This window comes from Oncorhynchus keta, chromosome 11 (genome assembly GCF_023373465.1).
Source record: "Oncorhynchus keta strain PuntledgeMale-10-30-2019 chromosome 11, Oket_V2, whole genome shotgun sequence".
In the NCBI taxonomy this organism is placed as follows: Eukaryota; Metazoa; Chordata; class Actinopteri; order Salmoniformes; family Salmonidae; genus Oncorhynchus; species Oncorhynchus keta.
The window spans coordinates 45,248,033-45,260,793 of NC_068431.1; the positions used below are offsets into that span (position 1 = coordinate 45,248,033).

Here is a 12,761-nt window from a genome sequence, read left to right on the forward strand (position 1 = left end):
GATAAGAGGTAAACAGTGCTATGGCTTGAGTTGAATGAGGGGCGAACATTGCACTTCTCAGCAGGAGTCACTTTGTGTCTTTATTCAGGAAATAGGGCACGAAAGGAGGTATACTCTCATTAATGCTTCATGGTTGTAATCAAATTAAGATCTGTAACAAGAAGACTCTCTCTTGTCTTTTCTCTCTTTTGTACTCATGGCTGATAGCCCAACAAGCCCTTATGAGAAAGTAACACACCAAACAAATAGGTGAAACCTCCCACGACAGCTTGGAATTTCAGTGGTAAAGAACTTATTTCGTTTTTCAATAGATTTTTTTTGTTTTGTTGCAACAGAGTATGTTATTTACCTTTTGGGGACTAACACATTCAAATGAACTCAGCAAAAATGTGAATTAAACAATAGATATTAGTCCTCAAAGGGCAAACAAAAAGACATTGTCATTCGTTACTGTATAAGCCTTTATTAGTAAAAAGTCTGTTGTTTGAATGATAACCCTTTTATACCACACACTTTAACACCTTGTATTTGTAAAAAAAAAACCACATTTTGCTCAAACACCTAAAAAAAAAAGCTGATTGACACTATAACATTAATTGGCACTGACAAAAAAAAGTAAATACAACTGCATACTATACAAATGTTGATTCCATGAGTACAACTCATACCCCAAATTAAATAAAACACCTCATTAGATAACTGAATCAAATAAAGCGAACTCATCAATTACAGTGCAAAAAATAAATACATTTGACTTCCAGGGTAGGTTGTAAGTACATGTCCTTTTTTTTATGAGAAAACAACAGTAATAATAACAATCCATAACAAAACGCAACAAATACAGCCAATTACGAAGAAAAAAAAATAAAAAAATAAATAAATATAAAATACTGATTGAAATCTTTAAAATAGATATGGGTTGGTGGCCTTTCAATTTAATTGATTTTTTAAACATTTTTACAGATTTTTCCCCATAGCTATTTGTTTTACAAGTAGTGTTTTCCCTGGTAAAAACTTATTGAAAGAGGGAGCTATACTGATGTATAATTGGGACTCAGCATAGCCTCCTGAAAGTACCATCATAATCAGTAACAGACCAGAACCCCCCCCCCGGTCCAGAGGCAACTCATTTAAGAGAAACGGCTGGGAATACCCACTCAGCATGCAATCTCATGGCTTAAGTTCAGATGCTACTGTTAAGCATCCTTTACATCCTTTGTAGTTGAAGGGCGATTGATGTTAGTGCTAAAGCTAAACCTGATAAAACTACAGTATGTACTTGGTGCATTGATTCCAAATTGTATGTGCTTCGGTACACAGTAAGTGAATGATTGAGAGGTACATATTATTCATGTTGACCATGAGATATAAATGTACGTTCCATTTTTCAGTTTTTCTCCAGTTTTATTGAATGTACAGTTTGTTTTACAGTGTTTTGTCGAGCTGGCTGTAAAACAAGTGCAACTAGAGCATGTAAACACTGGGTCCTTCCTTTCCTGGCTGTGAGAATGAAGCTGATGAAAAGTGTGAAATAGAAAAATACGAAAATAAACTTTTCCAAACTTAGGTCATGCAAAACAAAACCTTAATCTTCTCTTCTTAACATTTTTTTTTTTTTTTTTAGGTTTTCTTTGCAGAAGTATGCCAATGCCATAGAAGCTGTCCATGCCATTAGCAGTGAAGCTAGCTGCTATTACGTACTGCCCTGTTTTGTTCATGCATTAAGAAATATCCAGTGAGAGATATCATATTTACAGTACAATTCACATGTAATTACACATATACACAAGAGGCAAGAAAATTCACATTGAAATCAGTTCAACAGCTGTTGTTGTTTTTTTTCCATTTTCATCTCCACTCATTTTTACCTCCACTAAATGAATGTATCAACAAAACATATGTGGCATAACCAAAATAAATCATAACATGAAAAACATGTAGCTGGTATTTCTTCACAGCTTTTGAGACATGAAAGTGGTTTACATTTGCACGTAGAGTAGGTGTGAGTTCAATGTCAATGAGTATATTGACTGCACTCATGCAAGGGTTTCCATACAGACCAATCTTAAGTTACTTCTGGGAAAAATGAAATCATTTTTAAATTTAGGTTATATATGAAATTAACTGTCATTGTGTGAAAAAGAACAAACATGTATAAGCTATTTAGTGCATAGTGAAATTCAGATCAAATTGATTATTTCCAAACAAAAGGCCAAAATGTTGTAATCCATCTATTACCTTTACTTGATATTTTCACTACGCAGTATAAATGCAATGTGCAAAGGCTTAGCTAGTACATCTGGCCCTAAGTTGTTTGTTAGAGTTGGGTGGCTTTATGTATTGTCTCCTTGTTTCTCAACTCTTTGTATAGTATGCCCTTGTAAGACTTGTTTTGCACTTTAAATCATTACATTTATTGTATTGCCATTGAACATTTTCACAAAATGTTTTGTGACCACCGTCTTGAAGCTATGTAAGCCAGAGTGATCTGCTATTTAATCATATCTCATTTTACTCAAGTGCTGGCTACTTGAGGGTGGGGAGGTTACCTAGCATGACGTTTAATATCCAGTGGGCTCCATCCATCCAGGCCAAACCAAACACACCATAGGTAGGGAACATGTGTAGTGTATGTTGGATCACTAACAGACGAAAATCAACAGAGCTGAACTTTTTATCTACAGGCTGTGGACAAGAACAACAACTGCAAGATGATGCCAGATCTAGTTGTTTCCTGTTCGAGATCTGGTTGGACATCTAGTGCTACTCTGACAATATGATCAGCTGGTTGGACATCTAGTGCTACTCTGACAATATGATCAGCTGGTTGGACATTTAGTGCTACTCTGACAATATGATCAGCTGGTTGGAAATCTAGTGCTACTCTGACAATATGATCAGCTGGTTGGAAATCTAGTGCTACTCTGACAATATGATCAGCTGGTTGGACATCTAGTGCTACTCTGACAATATGATCAGATGGTTGGAAATCTAGTGCTACTCTGACAATATGATAATCTGGTTGAACATCTAGTGCTACTCTGACAATATGATCAGCTGGTTGGACATCTAGTGCTACTCTGACAATATGATCAGCTGGTTGGACATCTAGTGCTACTCTGACAATATGATCAGCTGGTTGGAAATCTAGTGCTACTCTGACAATATGATCAGATGGTTGGACATCTAGTGCTACAATGACAATATGATCAGCTGGTTGGACATCTAGTGCTACTCTGACAATATGATCAGCTGGTTGGAAATCTAGTGCTACTCTGACAATATGATCATCTGGTTGAACATCTAGTGCTACTCTGACAATATGATCATCTGGTTGAACATCTAGTGCTACTCTGACAATATGATCAGCTGGTTGGACATCGAGGGCTACTCTGACAATATGATCAGCTGGTTGGACATCTCGTGCTACTCTGACAATATGATCATCTGGTTGGACATCTAGTGCTACTCTGACAATATGATCAGCTGGTTGAACATCTAGTCTACTCTGACAATATGATCAGCTGGTTGAAGATCTAGTGCTACTCTGACAATATGATCAGCTGGTTGGACATCTAGTGCTACTCTGACAATATGATCAGCTGGTTGGACATCTAGTGCTACTCTGACAATATGATCAGCTGGTTGGAAATCTAGTGCTACTCTGACAATATGATCAGCTGGTTGGACATCTAGTGCTACTCTGACAATATGATCATCTGGTTGAACATCTAGTGCTACTCTGACAATATGATCATCTGGTTGAACATCTAGTGCTACTCTGACAATATGATCAGCTGGTTGGACATCGAGGGCTACTCTGACAATATGATCAGCTGGTTGGACATCTCGTGCTACTCTGACAATATGATCAGTTGGTTGAAGATCTAGTGCTACTCTGACAATATGATCATCTGGTTGGACATCTAGTGCTACTCTGACAATATGATCAGCTGGTTGGACATCGAGGGCTACAATGACAATATGATCAGCTGGTTGGACATCTAGTGCTACTCTGACAATATGATCAGTTGGTTGAAGATCTAGTGCTACTCTGACAATATGATCATCTGGTTGGACATCTAGTGCTACTCTGACAATATGATCAGCTGGTTGAACATCTGGTCTACTCTGACAATATGATCAGCTGGTTGAAGATCTAGTGCTACTCTGACAATATGATCATCTGGTTGAACATCTACTGCTACTCTGACAATATGATCAGCTGGTTGGTGTCTCAGTGACTGAGTGAGTGATAGCTTACAGTATATACAACATAAATACACATAGTTACTTATGAATTCTATAGGCTAAAGCCCATATAAGGCCATCTTAACCATGACACAATCCATACCAAAACCATTCATAGAAATCCTGATGACACTAGCAAGCCTAAGTCCTTATATGTGACACCACAGGGGTCGTTGGCCAAAAGGAGATGTATGGTTAAAACAAGAGTTATGCCATGTTTATGAAGTATTATGTAGGCTAGTTTGACATAGATCACTAGGGAGCAGAAGCGGAAGGTCTTTAAAATCTGATACCAGGTTCCTGAGTAACATCAAGTGACGTCATACAGTATTTCTTCCCCCTACAGATTAGCATCATCCACTGATTATGTTTTAGACTAAACAGAAACTCATTTGTTCAACCTTTAGTCTCAATAGCTACACTGTACTGCTTTATTTTCTGCTGTAGTGTAACCTGGCATTGCAGGTTGGACTTAGTGCAAACTCTGGTTCATTTCTCTGAAATATGTTGCAGAGACGAGCCGTCATTGGTGGCGTAACATTGTAACCAGTGACAACAGTATGCTACAGTATCCCAGATACAGTTCCGGTTACAATCAACTACAGGTAGAACGTTGGAGTCGGATCCAACTCACTGGGGCGAAAAGCGTCAGGATCCAAGATCTCTTCTTTGCTCCACACTATGATCTGTCTCCTTTTCTGTATCTCTGTTTCTCGCTCTTTGTCCTTCTTCCTGTCTCTCCTCTCTCTCTGCCCCGTGGTGCATCCTGTCCTGTGCTAGTCCTCCATGGGGCCCGGGGCTCCCAGTTAAAGGTCCGTTTCCTTCCTGTCTGGTGCCGGCCAGGGGAAGGAGACGTTGGAGAGACAAGCTCTTGGAACTTAGGGGAGCCCATCAGTGAGTTCTAAGGAGATTGGTCACTGCAATGTGCAAGGCAGTAACTGTGATGCTCTCAACATTCTCTCCTCTCTTATCCTCTGGAACGTCCAAAGGACCCCATCTCTTGGTTTGGCTACCTCTGCATCTGACCTGCAACTTTTCCTCCCTCTGTCACCCCATGTCATTTGATAACCATGCAAACCCAGTAGATTCAACAATGCGCTGCATGTTTCAATCACAACCGCAATTGTCATTCCTTAGCATGAATATTCAAATCCACTGCACTGCATTGTTGAATCAATGCAATGCTAGTTTGAACACAGAGATAGCCTGTAAATGCCAGTTTAAACTGAAATGCCTGAATGCATTTGCTCTTCTCTTCACTCTAGGCAGAACCAAATAATGAAAAACAAGGTTGTCCTTTAAAGGTACACTGTGGCTCAAAATGGCATGGCATCAACTCTGCAGTGGACATCTCATTAGTGTGTGGATCTGAGCAGATGGAATGTAGTGACATTAAGAGCAAAAGCCAAAAATAACATAGGGATTCTAGGCCTTTTTGGTTCTCAATTTAGTTCATGGCTATATTTATCACACATCTGGTCTTGCCCCCTAAAAACTGAAAACCAAATGTTCCCGATTCTGCTGATGTTTCTGATCTTTGGGGTGTGATCCTCAGAGCCCATTTAAAGGGTGGTAGATCTGCAGTGTTTTCAGAGCTAATGGATGCGAGAGGTTGATTCTTTTTCTTCCTCTAATCCCGCTACAACCGCAACTAAAAAAGCTAATTTGAGAACACGGCCATTCAAATTTTAAGACAGGCACGTTTCATAGGAACTATAATATCAGTGCCCAACATTCTCGGGGTGAAAACTGTTTCAAAGTGAGAGAGTATTACATTCAACTACAGGTCAAACTATGGGCTGATATGTTGATTTCACTCTCAAACAAAGAAACCATGGCGATATCCCTTTTTTAATACACAATATTGTTTCTCACATTTTTATAGTGGAATAACTTCAAATGTGTTCATTCTAGGTATCGTTTCTTCCTTACAGAACACAAAGCTGAATATGAGGCAATAATGACTGTATCTACAGAGCATGTGAAGCACGAGGAGGATGGTAAAGAAAACGCACAATTATATTTGCCAACTATGTTCACGAGGATACTGAATTACAAAATGTACATTATATGTCTATTTTTTAAACAATCAAAATGAGCAATTCATACCTGTGACTTTTTGTTCTAGTAATGCACTAACTAGAACCTCGTTAAGTGACACACTCCCAAAAGCCCAGTATTTTCAAGACGAAATAATAATTACAATAATCATCATCTGGATAACCATAATGAAAATACCCCAAGGAACTGCTCTAAAAACAAACATGAATAGAGAAATGAAGAGAGGTTTTGCACTGACTCAGAAACGCAGTGGTCTAACATCCCATCCTGATGGCCCCCAAACGCAGACCAGCATTGTACCAGAGCCGATGTCCCATAAAGAGAACGTCACTCGAAAAAAAAAGCCAAGGAACGACACATAATCCAAACAAGGTTGCTGTACAGGGTCGAACCCGGAGAATTCCGTGTATGTTATCCATGGGAAATGGGCTGGGGGGGGGGGCTGGATATTAGGGACTTGACTCAGCCGATGCCTGAACACACGAGTCACCTGATTTGATGAGCTGCAGTAGAGGACGCCGATTACGGAGTATCAATAAAAAGCCAATGAGACTGAGACATCTCTTCTCTCAAGAGCTTTCGCTTTCTTTTTTAGCAAAAATATCATGCAGTCTTTAGTTCCAAAATCCCCCAAAGGGATCTCTGATGGTTGTTAGTTCGTTCGTTTCTTTGCTAGTTTGTTTGTTTCGCAAGGAAAAGGAAACTCAAAGGCTTGAAATTATTCTTAAACATTCAAGTCATTCTAATAATACTTTATACAGGAGAAAAGTCCTTCAGATTTACACACACACACGTGTATATATAAATATAATATATAGAAATATGCATATACATACTGTATGTATCAACTTGTATATGTGTATACATATTTTCCAACTGTATCAAAGCCAATTTAATGTGCTCTCAAAATATGGCCCATGATTCCTAGTGGGATGCACATCAATTCACATAGTACAACCAGTAGATTAGGTTGAAAAATCCAAACATGATGGGGAAAAGGACCCGGGACCATTTGTCAATGGTGCTGACATCTGCCAGATTGGGGATTTTCAGCTTGAGCTTGGAGGAGCGCCGTCGTAGCCGACAGTTGGCCCTGCTGCGCATAGCGCTGCGGTCCAGTGAGTGGTGGCTGAAGCCGTCCCGGGGAGCCATGGGCTTCCTGAACTGGACCCCGGAGCTGTCGAATGACATCACTGAATTCCGGGAGTCACTGACGCTACTTCCCACATCTGACGGCATCACCTCATTATTCATCTCCAGCGTGGTGAGCAGGATATTCCCGTATGCGTCCACCTTGGAGGACAGTGGAGGGGTAGAGAGAGAACGTCAGGGAGTAGCAGAACACGGTGACATTACCACAAACTGTCCTACTAAAACTCTACACCCACCCAGCGTTTCATTTCCAATTTTCCAGCTAAAGCAAATGTAATGATGATGTAGAAGGACATTTCATTTTTTCATGCCTCTTTAAAGAATTCTGAATTGATGCACTTTTCCCATTTTCTTCCTTATAGCTGATGCCTTACGGTGCTTTTTCACTGAAAGTAAATCGACACAAATGAATTGCCACCACTCCATCAACCATTGTATCAGACCTCTATTAGGCCACAGTGCCACAGCTCATATGATTTCTAAATGCATGTACCCCAACTTTTCTTTGCTCCTCGAGGTACAGATTTCTTCTCTGTGTATATGACCTGAGGGTGTTGGTTTGAAACGGCGTGGCAATGGAGTCCTTGCAATGGAAGAAGAAAAGTGAAGAGAACATTAAACCCCTATAAGACACTGACAATTAAGCACAATTTCTTAAAAATACAGAATGCATAAACATGAGGTTAACAAGAACAACTTTGCATACGGATGGCGTGTCAATTTTCAGACACAAAGACAAGGGGCTTCGTTCAGTCGGACCGTTTCAGCATTTTCCTTTGAATACTAATGTTTCTGGCTGCATACCCATTACGATTTGTTACATTTTAGACGGAAGTGGGGTGAATGTTGGTAAGAAAGCAACTCCCAGGACAGAACAGAGATAAGACTAAGAATCAAGCCCACAGCAAAAACATAGACAACAACCTGAGAGGAGAATGAGAATGTAGTTTTACACATCTCCAGAGTTAAAGAAACAGCCACAGTATATCTCCAAGCCAAAATACTCTGCTCAATCAAGTCGAAGTGTCAGTGCTGGAGGAAAAGCAATGAAGGGTGGTCGTTGGATGTGTATCTGGTGAAGGTGGCATCTATAAGCTTGTGAAAGTACTGTCTTATGACAAACTAACATAGGGGATTCCCCTAACATAGGGGAATAAGGGGATTCCCCTAACATAGGGGAATAAGGGGATTCCCCTAACATAGGGGAATAAGTGTTTTGGAGTCTATGTGATTCTCCCTAAAAAAAAGAATGCATAAGGATTCAGATAGACATAGAGAGGGAGTGTGCAAAATAGCCAGCGAGAGAAGCCAGCTGAAGATACAAACCTGTTCTCTCAGGCGCTTCTCTTCGTATCGCGGGCGCTCGTTGTTGGTTTTGTTCAGCCGCTCGTGGATTTTCTTCTGTTGCTGGGGGCCCCGGCCAAAGAACACGTAGTTTACGAAGGCATATTCGAGCAGGGCCAGGAACACAAACACAAAACAGCCCATGAGGTAGACGTCGATGGCTTTCACATACGGGATCTTTGGGAGGGTCTCCCTAAGGTGGGTGTTAATGGTTGTCATGGTGAGCACCGTTGTAACACCTGGAAATTGCAAACACAAACACAAAGAAATTATTTTTAGTAACTAAAACAATCAATAGTCATCGCCATCAAAGTAAAGTATTGGTCATCAGGAAGGCCAACATGCAAGGTAATGATTTTGAGTGGGAAGTGTGTGCCTCTAAACATTGCTTGACAATTTGTTCCTGCAGGGTGGAGATTTATTCAATGGAAAGTGCACATTATTAGTGGTTGTAAGGGCTCCTTTGTGTAAGTGGGAGTTGGCCACTAATCTGTTTATGACAATTCCCAATTGTGCTGTGTGTAGCATTTCGTACTGCAACAGCAACATAAGTCACCTCAATGTTAGGGCAACCTTACCCACTCTGTTCACTGGGAATACTCTGTGTTGTAACACTGCAGTGGAAGCGGAGTCTTACCAAGGGCCACCCGAGCTGCAGAGGCATCGTAATTGATCCAGAAGGAGACCCAGGATAGGATGGTGATCAGGATGGAGGGCATGTATGTCTGCAGGATGAAGTAGCCAATGTTCCTCTTAATCCTGAAACTCAGTGATAGCCTGGGATAGGAACCTTTCACAGAGAACAAGAGAGAAGGAGAGGTTGGAGCGATGGAGCGATGGAGCGAGGCAGCGGAAACACATCAGTGAAGAAAAGAAACGCTGGCACAACTTATGAGTTCCAAAGTCTGCACTTTGACAATGCACAGGGTAGTCATTTCTCCATTTGTTCAGACGGAGCACTTCATTTCCCCAAAGCAATGGATTCCTTTCCAGGGACAAGTTCGATTCCAATTAAACATGGCAGAAAGTCGCAAACAAGGCAGATTTTTCCTCAACCCCCCCCATCTCAGCAGGCAGCTCCAGCGTCCCTGTGAGAATTGTCACGGAAAGCTGCTGTGCTTTTCTCTGTTTAGCACTTTCTCCGTCCTCTAAATAGCACCAAAAGGGGATTTAAAAAGGTCCGTAATTGGAGAGCACATCTTCTCACTACTTAAGTGAGGAGGAGGAACCCACATGAGACCGTGCTGTAGCTGGTGGGGTGAACCTATGGCGCTTAACATTTATGCATGTTGCAGAGAAAAATGCCAGCTCGTTGTGATGAGACATTAATTTGTTGCATTGAATGTATTGATTATTCAAACAAGCTCAACAACAAGTTGTTAAAGAGAAATACATCTCAGGATATTCCCCTGTGGCTTTGACTTTCCCATACTTCAGCTAGAGAGAAATGTTTACTGCTATGAATGCATAGCTAATTCCATCAAGGGAATTTGTATGGCCACTTTATCAAAATGAGAGAAAGGGAATAAGAGAGCCATGATGGTTTTAATTTAAATGGCAATCGACTGTGAGATGCACAGAGTGAGAAATGACCCTATCATCTCGCTGGTCTGGTAAATCTTTTAATGAATCAATATTCAGGCATACATATTTTATCCCAGCAGGTCCTTCCTGCCATACCTCGTGAATCTAAATAAACAAGTGCACACACAAGGGCAAGACTACTTCAATCATGGCAACCTTTTCCAAATGAACTCAAGTTAACTGTCACACAGAGATGAATTGTGAAGCAGCAAGTGGCAAGTGTTCCCCATTGGAATAACATCAACAACACAAAACAGTGAGTGGAACTGGACTGACAGTTTAACTCATCCTACAATCAAGTCCACATTAAAATATATTCCTGAGAATGTATTCTTATACCATACTATACCCTTTCAGCACAGATATGAGGTGTGGAAGTGGAGGCCTTACCTGTGGTAAACCTGACCTCCCTGGACACCAGCCGAAGCGCCACGATGGAGAACTGGGGAAGCTCCAGTTTGTCCACCCCTGTCACCGCATTGTCCCCTCCGTGCCAGTAGAACACTATGTCGTCTGTGGTGTACCCATCTGTCCCAGGTTACAGAGAATAGGTGGAGGGGATGAGAGGAGAATGAACAGCTTCAGTACTGGTACAACCTCTCACCTTAGACATTAGGGAAAGCCGAATGGGCCAAAGCAGAGGAAAATAGGACTTCCTTCCATTAGTACTGTATAGAATATGGTCCAAGCTTATGTATGTCTCCCACTTCAGCAAAACTGAACTATATAAGAGCCTGCATAATGACACGGCTAAGTTACGTCAGACAAACATGAATATTTATCACGTGTCAAGTCATGCTTCTGTTTATGATTCATGTTGACTCCACGGGGCTCCATCAAAATGCCAGTGGAATCAAAGCGAGAAGTGTAAGGTAGATTTATGTAGTGCGGTTCAGGCGATATACCGCCTTACATTCACTGTTAAACCTCATGGCAATTACATTTCCTGGATATAGGTGCCTTTACTGTATTTACATTTAATGACCACTCTTCTGCCCCCTGGCTGTGCCAGCTCTCTGTCCATGGTTATATACCAGCCAGCACCGGAGCACCATTCATCCACTTTTAATCTTTTTCTAAAGTTAGAGGTCCAGGAACTGAATTTGACATGTTTTCATAAGTGGATGCTCCTTGTTAATCTATGATATTGAACGGTTGTTAATGAATTTTATCCCCCATGGCATTCTGCCTCTCCCAACATGTAGCAGGATATAGAAGAGTTTCATTTCACAGCATGTCCAGATGTCCGCCCTTATCCACATGTTATTGAGGGTGTGGGGTGATGGATGTGGTAGGTCTATTCATAATTACACTTTATATCTATGGGGACCTAGGTAGGGCCAAGCCATGGACATGTTATGTTGCTTGGCTGTCACTAATGGGGAAATCAATGGCATGACATCATTGGTTTGGAGAGGAATACTGTAGCTGTAACTTCTCTGTACACATTGCATGTTTCACATTTGCATATGTTAGGATGTGACAAAACCTTTTTCACTCTGGCTGTAAAATTAAGGGAATTTGGGTTGATAAAAGATATCCATCCAATGCCATGCCTCTGTGCTGCTTTGCCATGAAAGGAGCATCGAAGTTGTTATGACAGACGGGGTCCATCTGCCTGCTCAAGTTGCCTTCAATGGTCAATATGTAACGGCTTCTAATTGAAATTACAAGCAAGCATTAAACATTTCACCTGCTTCTGTCAATGCAGTCATTGCCCTCTGAGTTAACGCATCTATAAGAAATGGTACTCAGAGTCAGAGATGCCAATAATGTTGGCCAGGATAGCTGCTTTAAATGATCCATAATGATCACATCTGCTGACAGCAGGCTTCTGCAGACTGAACCCGGAACCACCCCAGTCAAAGATACATCAGTACAGCTTAGACCTAAACCACCCCGAAGTCAAAGATACATCAGAACCACCCCAGAGTCAAAGATACATCAGAACCACACAAGGATACATCAGAACCACCCCAGAGTCAAAGATACATCAGAACCACCCATGCTGACATCAAGCCTCTGCAGACTGCACCCAGAACCACTCCAGTCAAAGATACATCAGAACCACCCAAAGATACATCAGAACCACCCCAGAGTCAAAGATACATCAGAACCACCCATGCTGACATCAAGCCTCTGCAGACTGCACCCAGAACCACTCCAGTCAAAGATACATCAGAACCACCCAAAGATACATCAGAACCACCCCAGAGTCAAAGATACATCAGAACCACCCCAGAGTCAAAGATACATCAGAACCACCCCAGAGTCAAAGATACATCAGAACCACCCGGGAGTAAAAGATACATCAGAACCACCCGGGAGTAAAAGACACATCAGAACCACCCGGGAGTAAAAGATACATT

The 12,761-nt window shown here is 41.3% G+C and overlaps 1 protein-coding gene across 3 annotated transcripts in view; it reads right to left on the reverse strand.

Moving 5' to 3' along the window:
• Positions 1-447: 447 nt before the first annotated feature.
• The window catches only part of LOC118390330 (gamma-aminobutyric acid receptor subunit beta-4-like), a 65,864-nt gene continuing 53,550 nt past the window's right edge, over positions 448-12,761 (reverse strand). For all 3 annotated transcript variants that reach the window (XM_035780781.2, XM_035780782.2, XM_035780780.2), the window contains exons 6-10: positions 10,783-10,920; positions 9,446-9,598; positions 8,791-9,047; positions 7,958-8,047; positions 448-7,605 (exon numbers count right to left, since the gene is read on the reverse strand). In XM_035780781.2, coding sequence (XP_035636674.1) covers positions 7,252-7,605; positions 7,958-8,047; positions 8,791-9,047; positions 9,446-9,598; positions 10,783-10,920 — 992 coding nt within the window. In that variant the 3' untranslated portion in view covers positions 448-7,251. The remainder of the gene's footprint in view (positions 7,606-7,957; positions 8,048-8,790; positions 9,048-9,445; positions 9,599-10,782; positions 10,921-12,761) is intronic.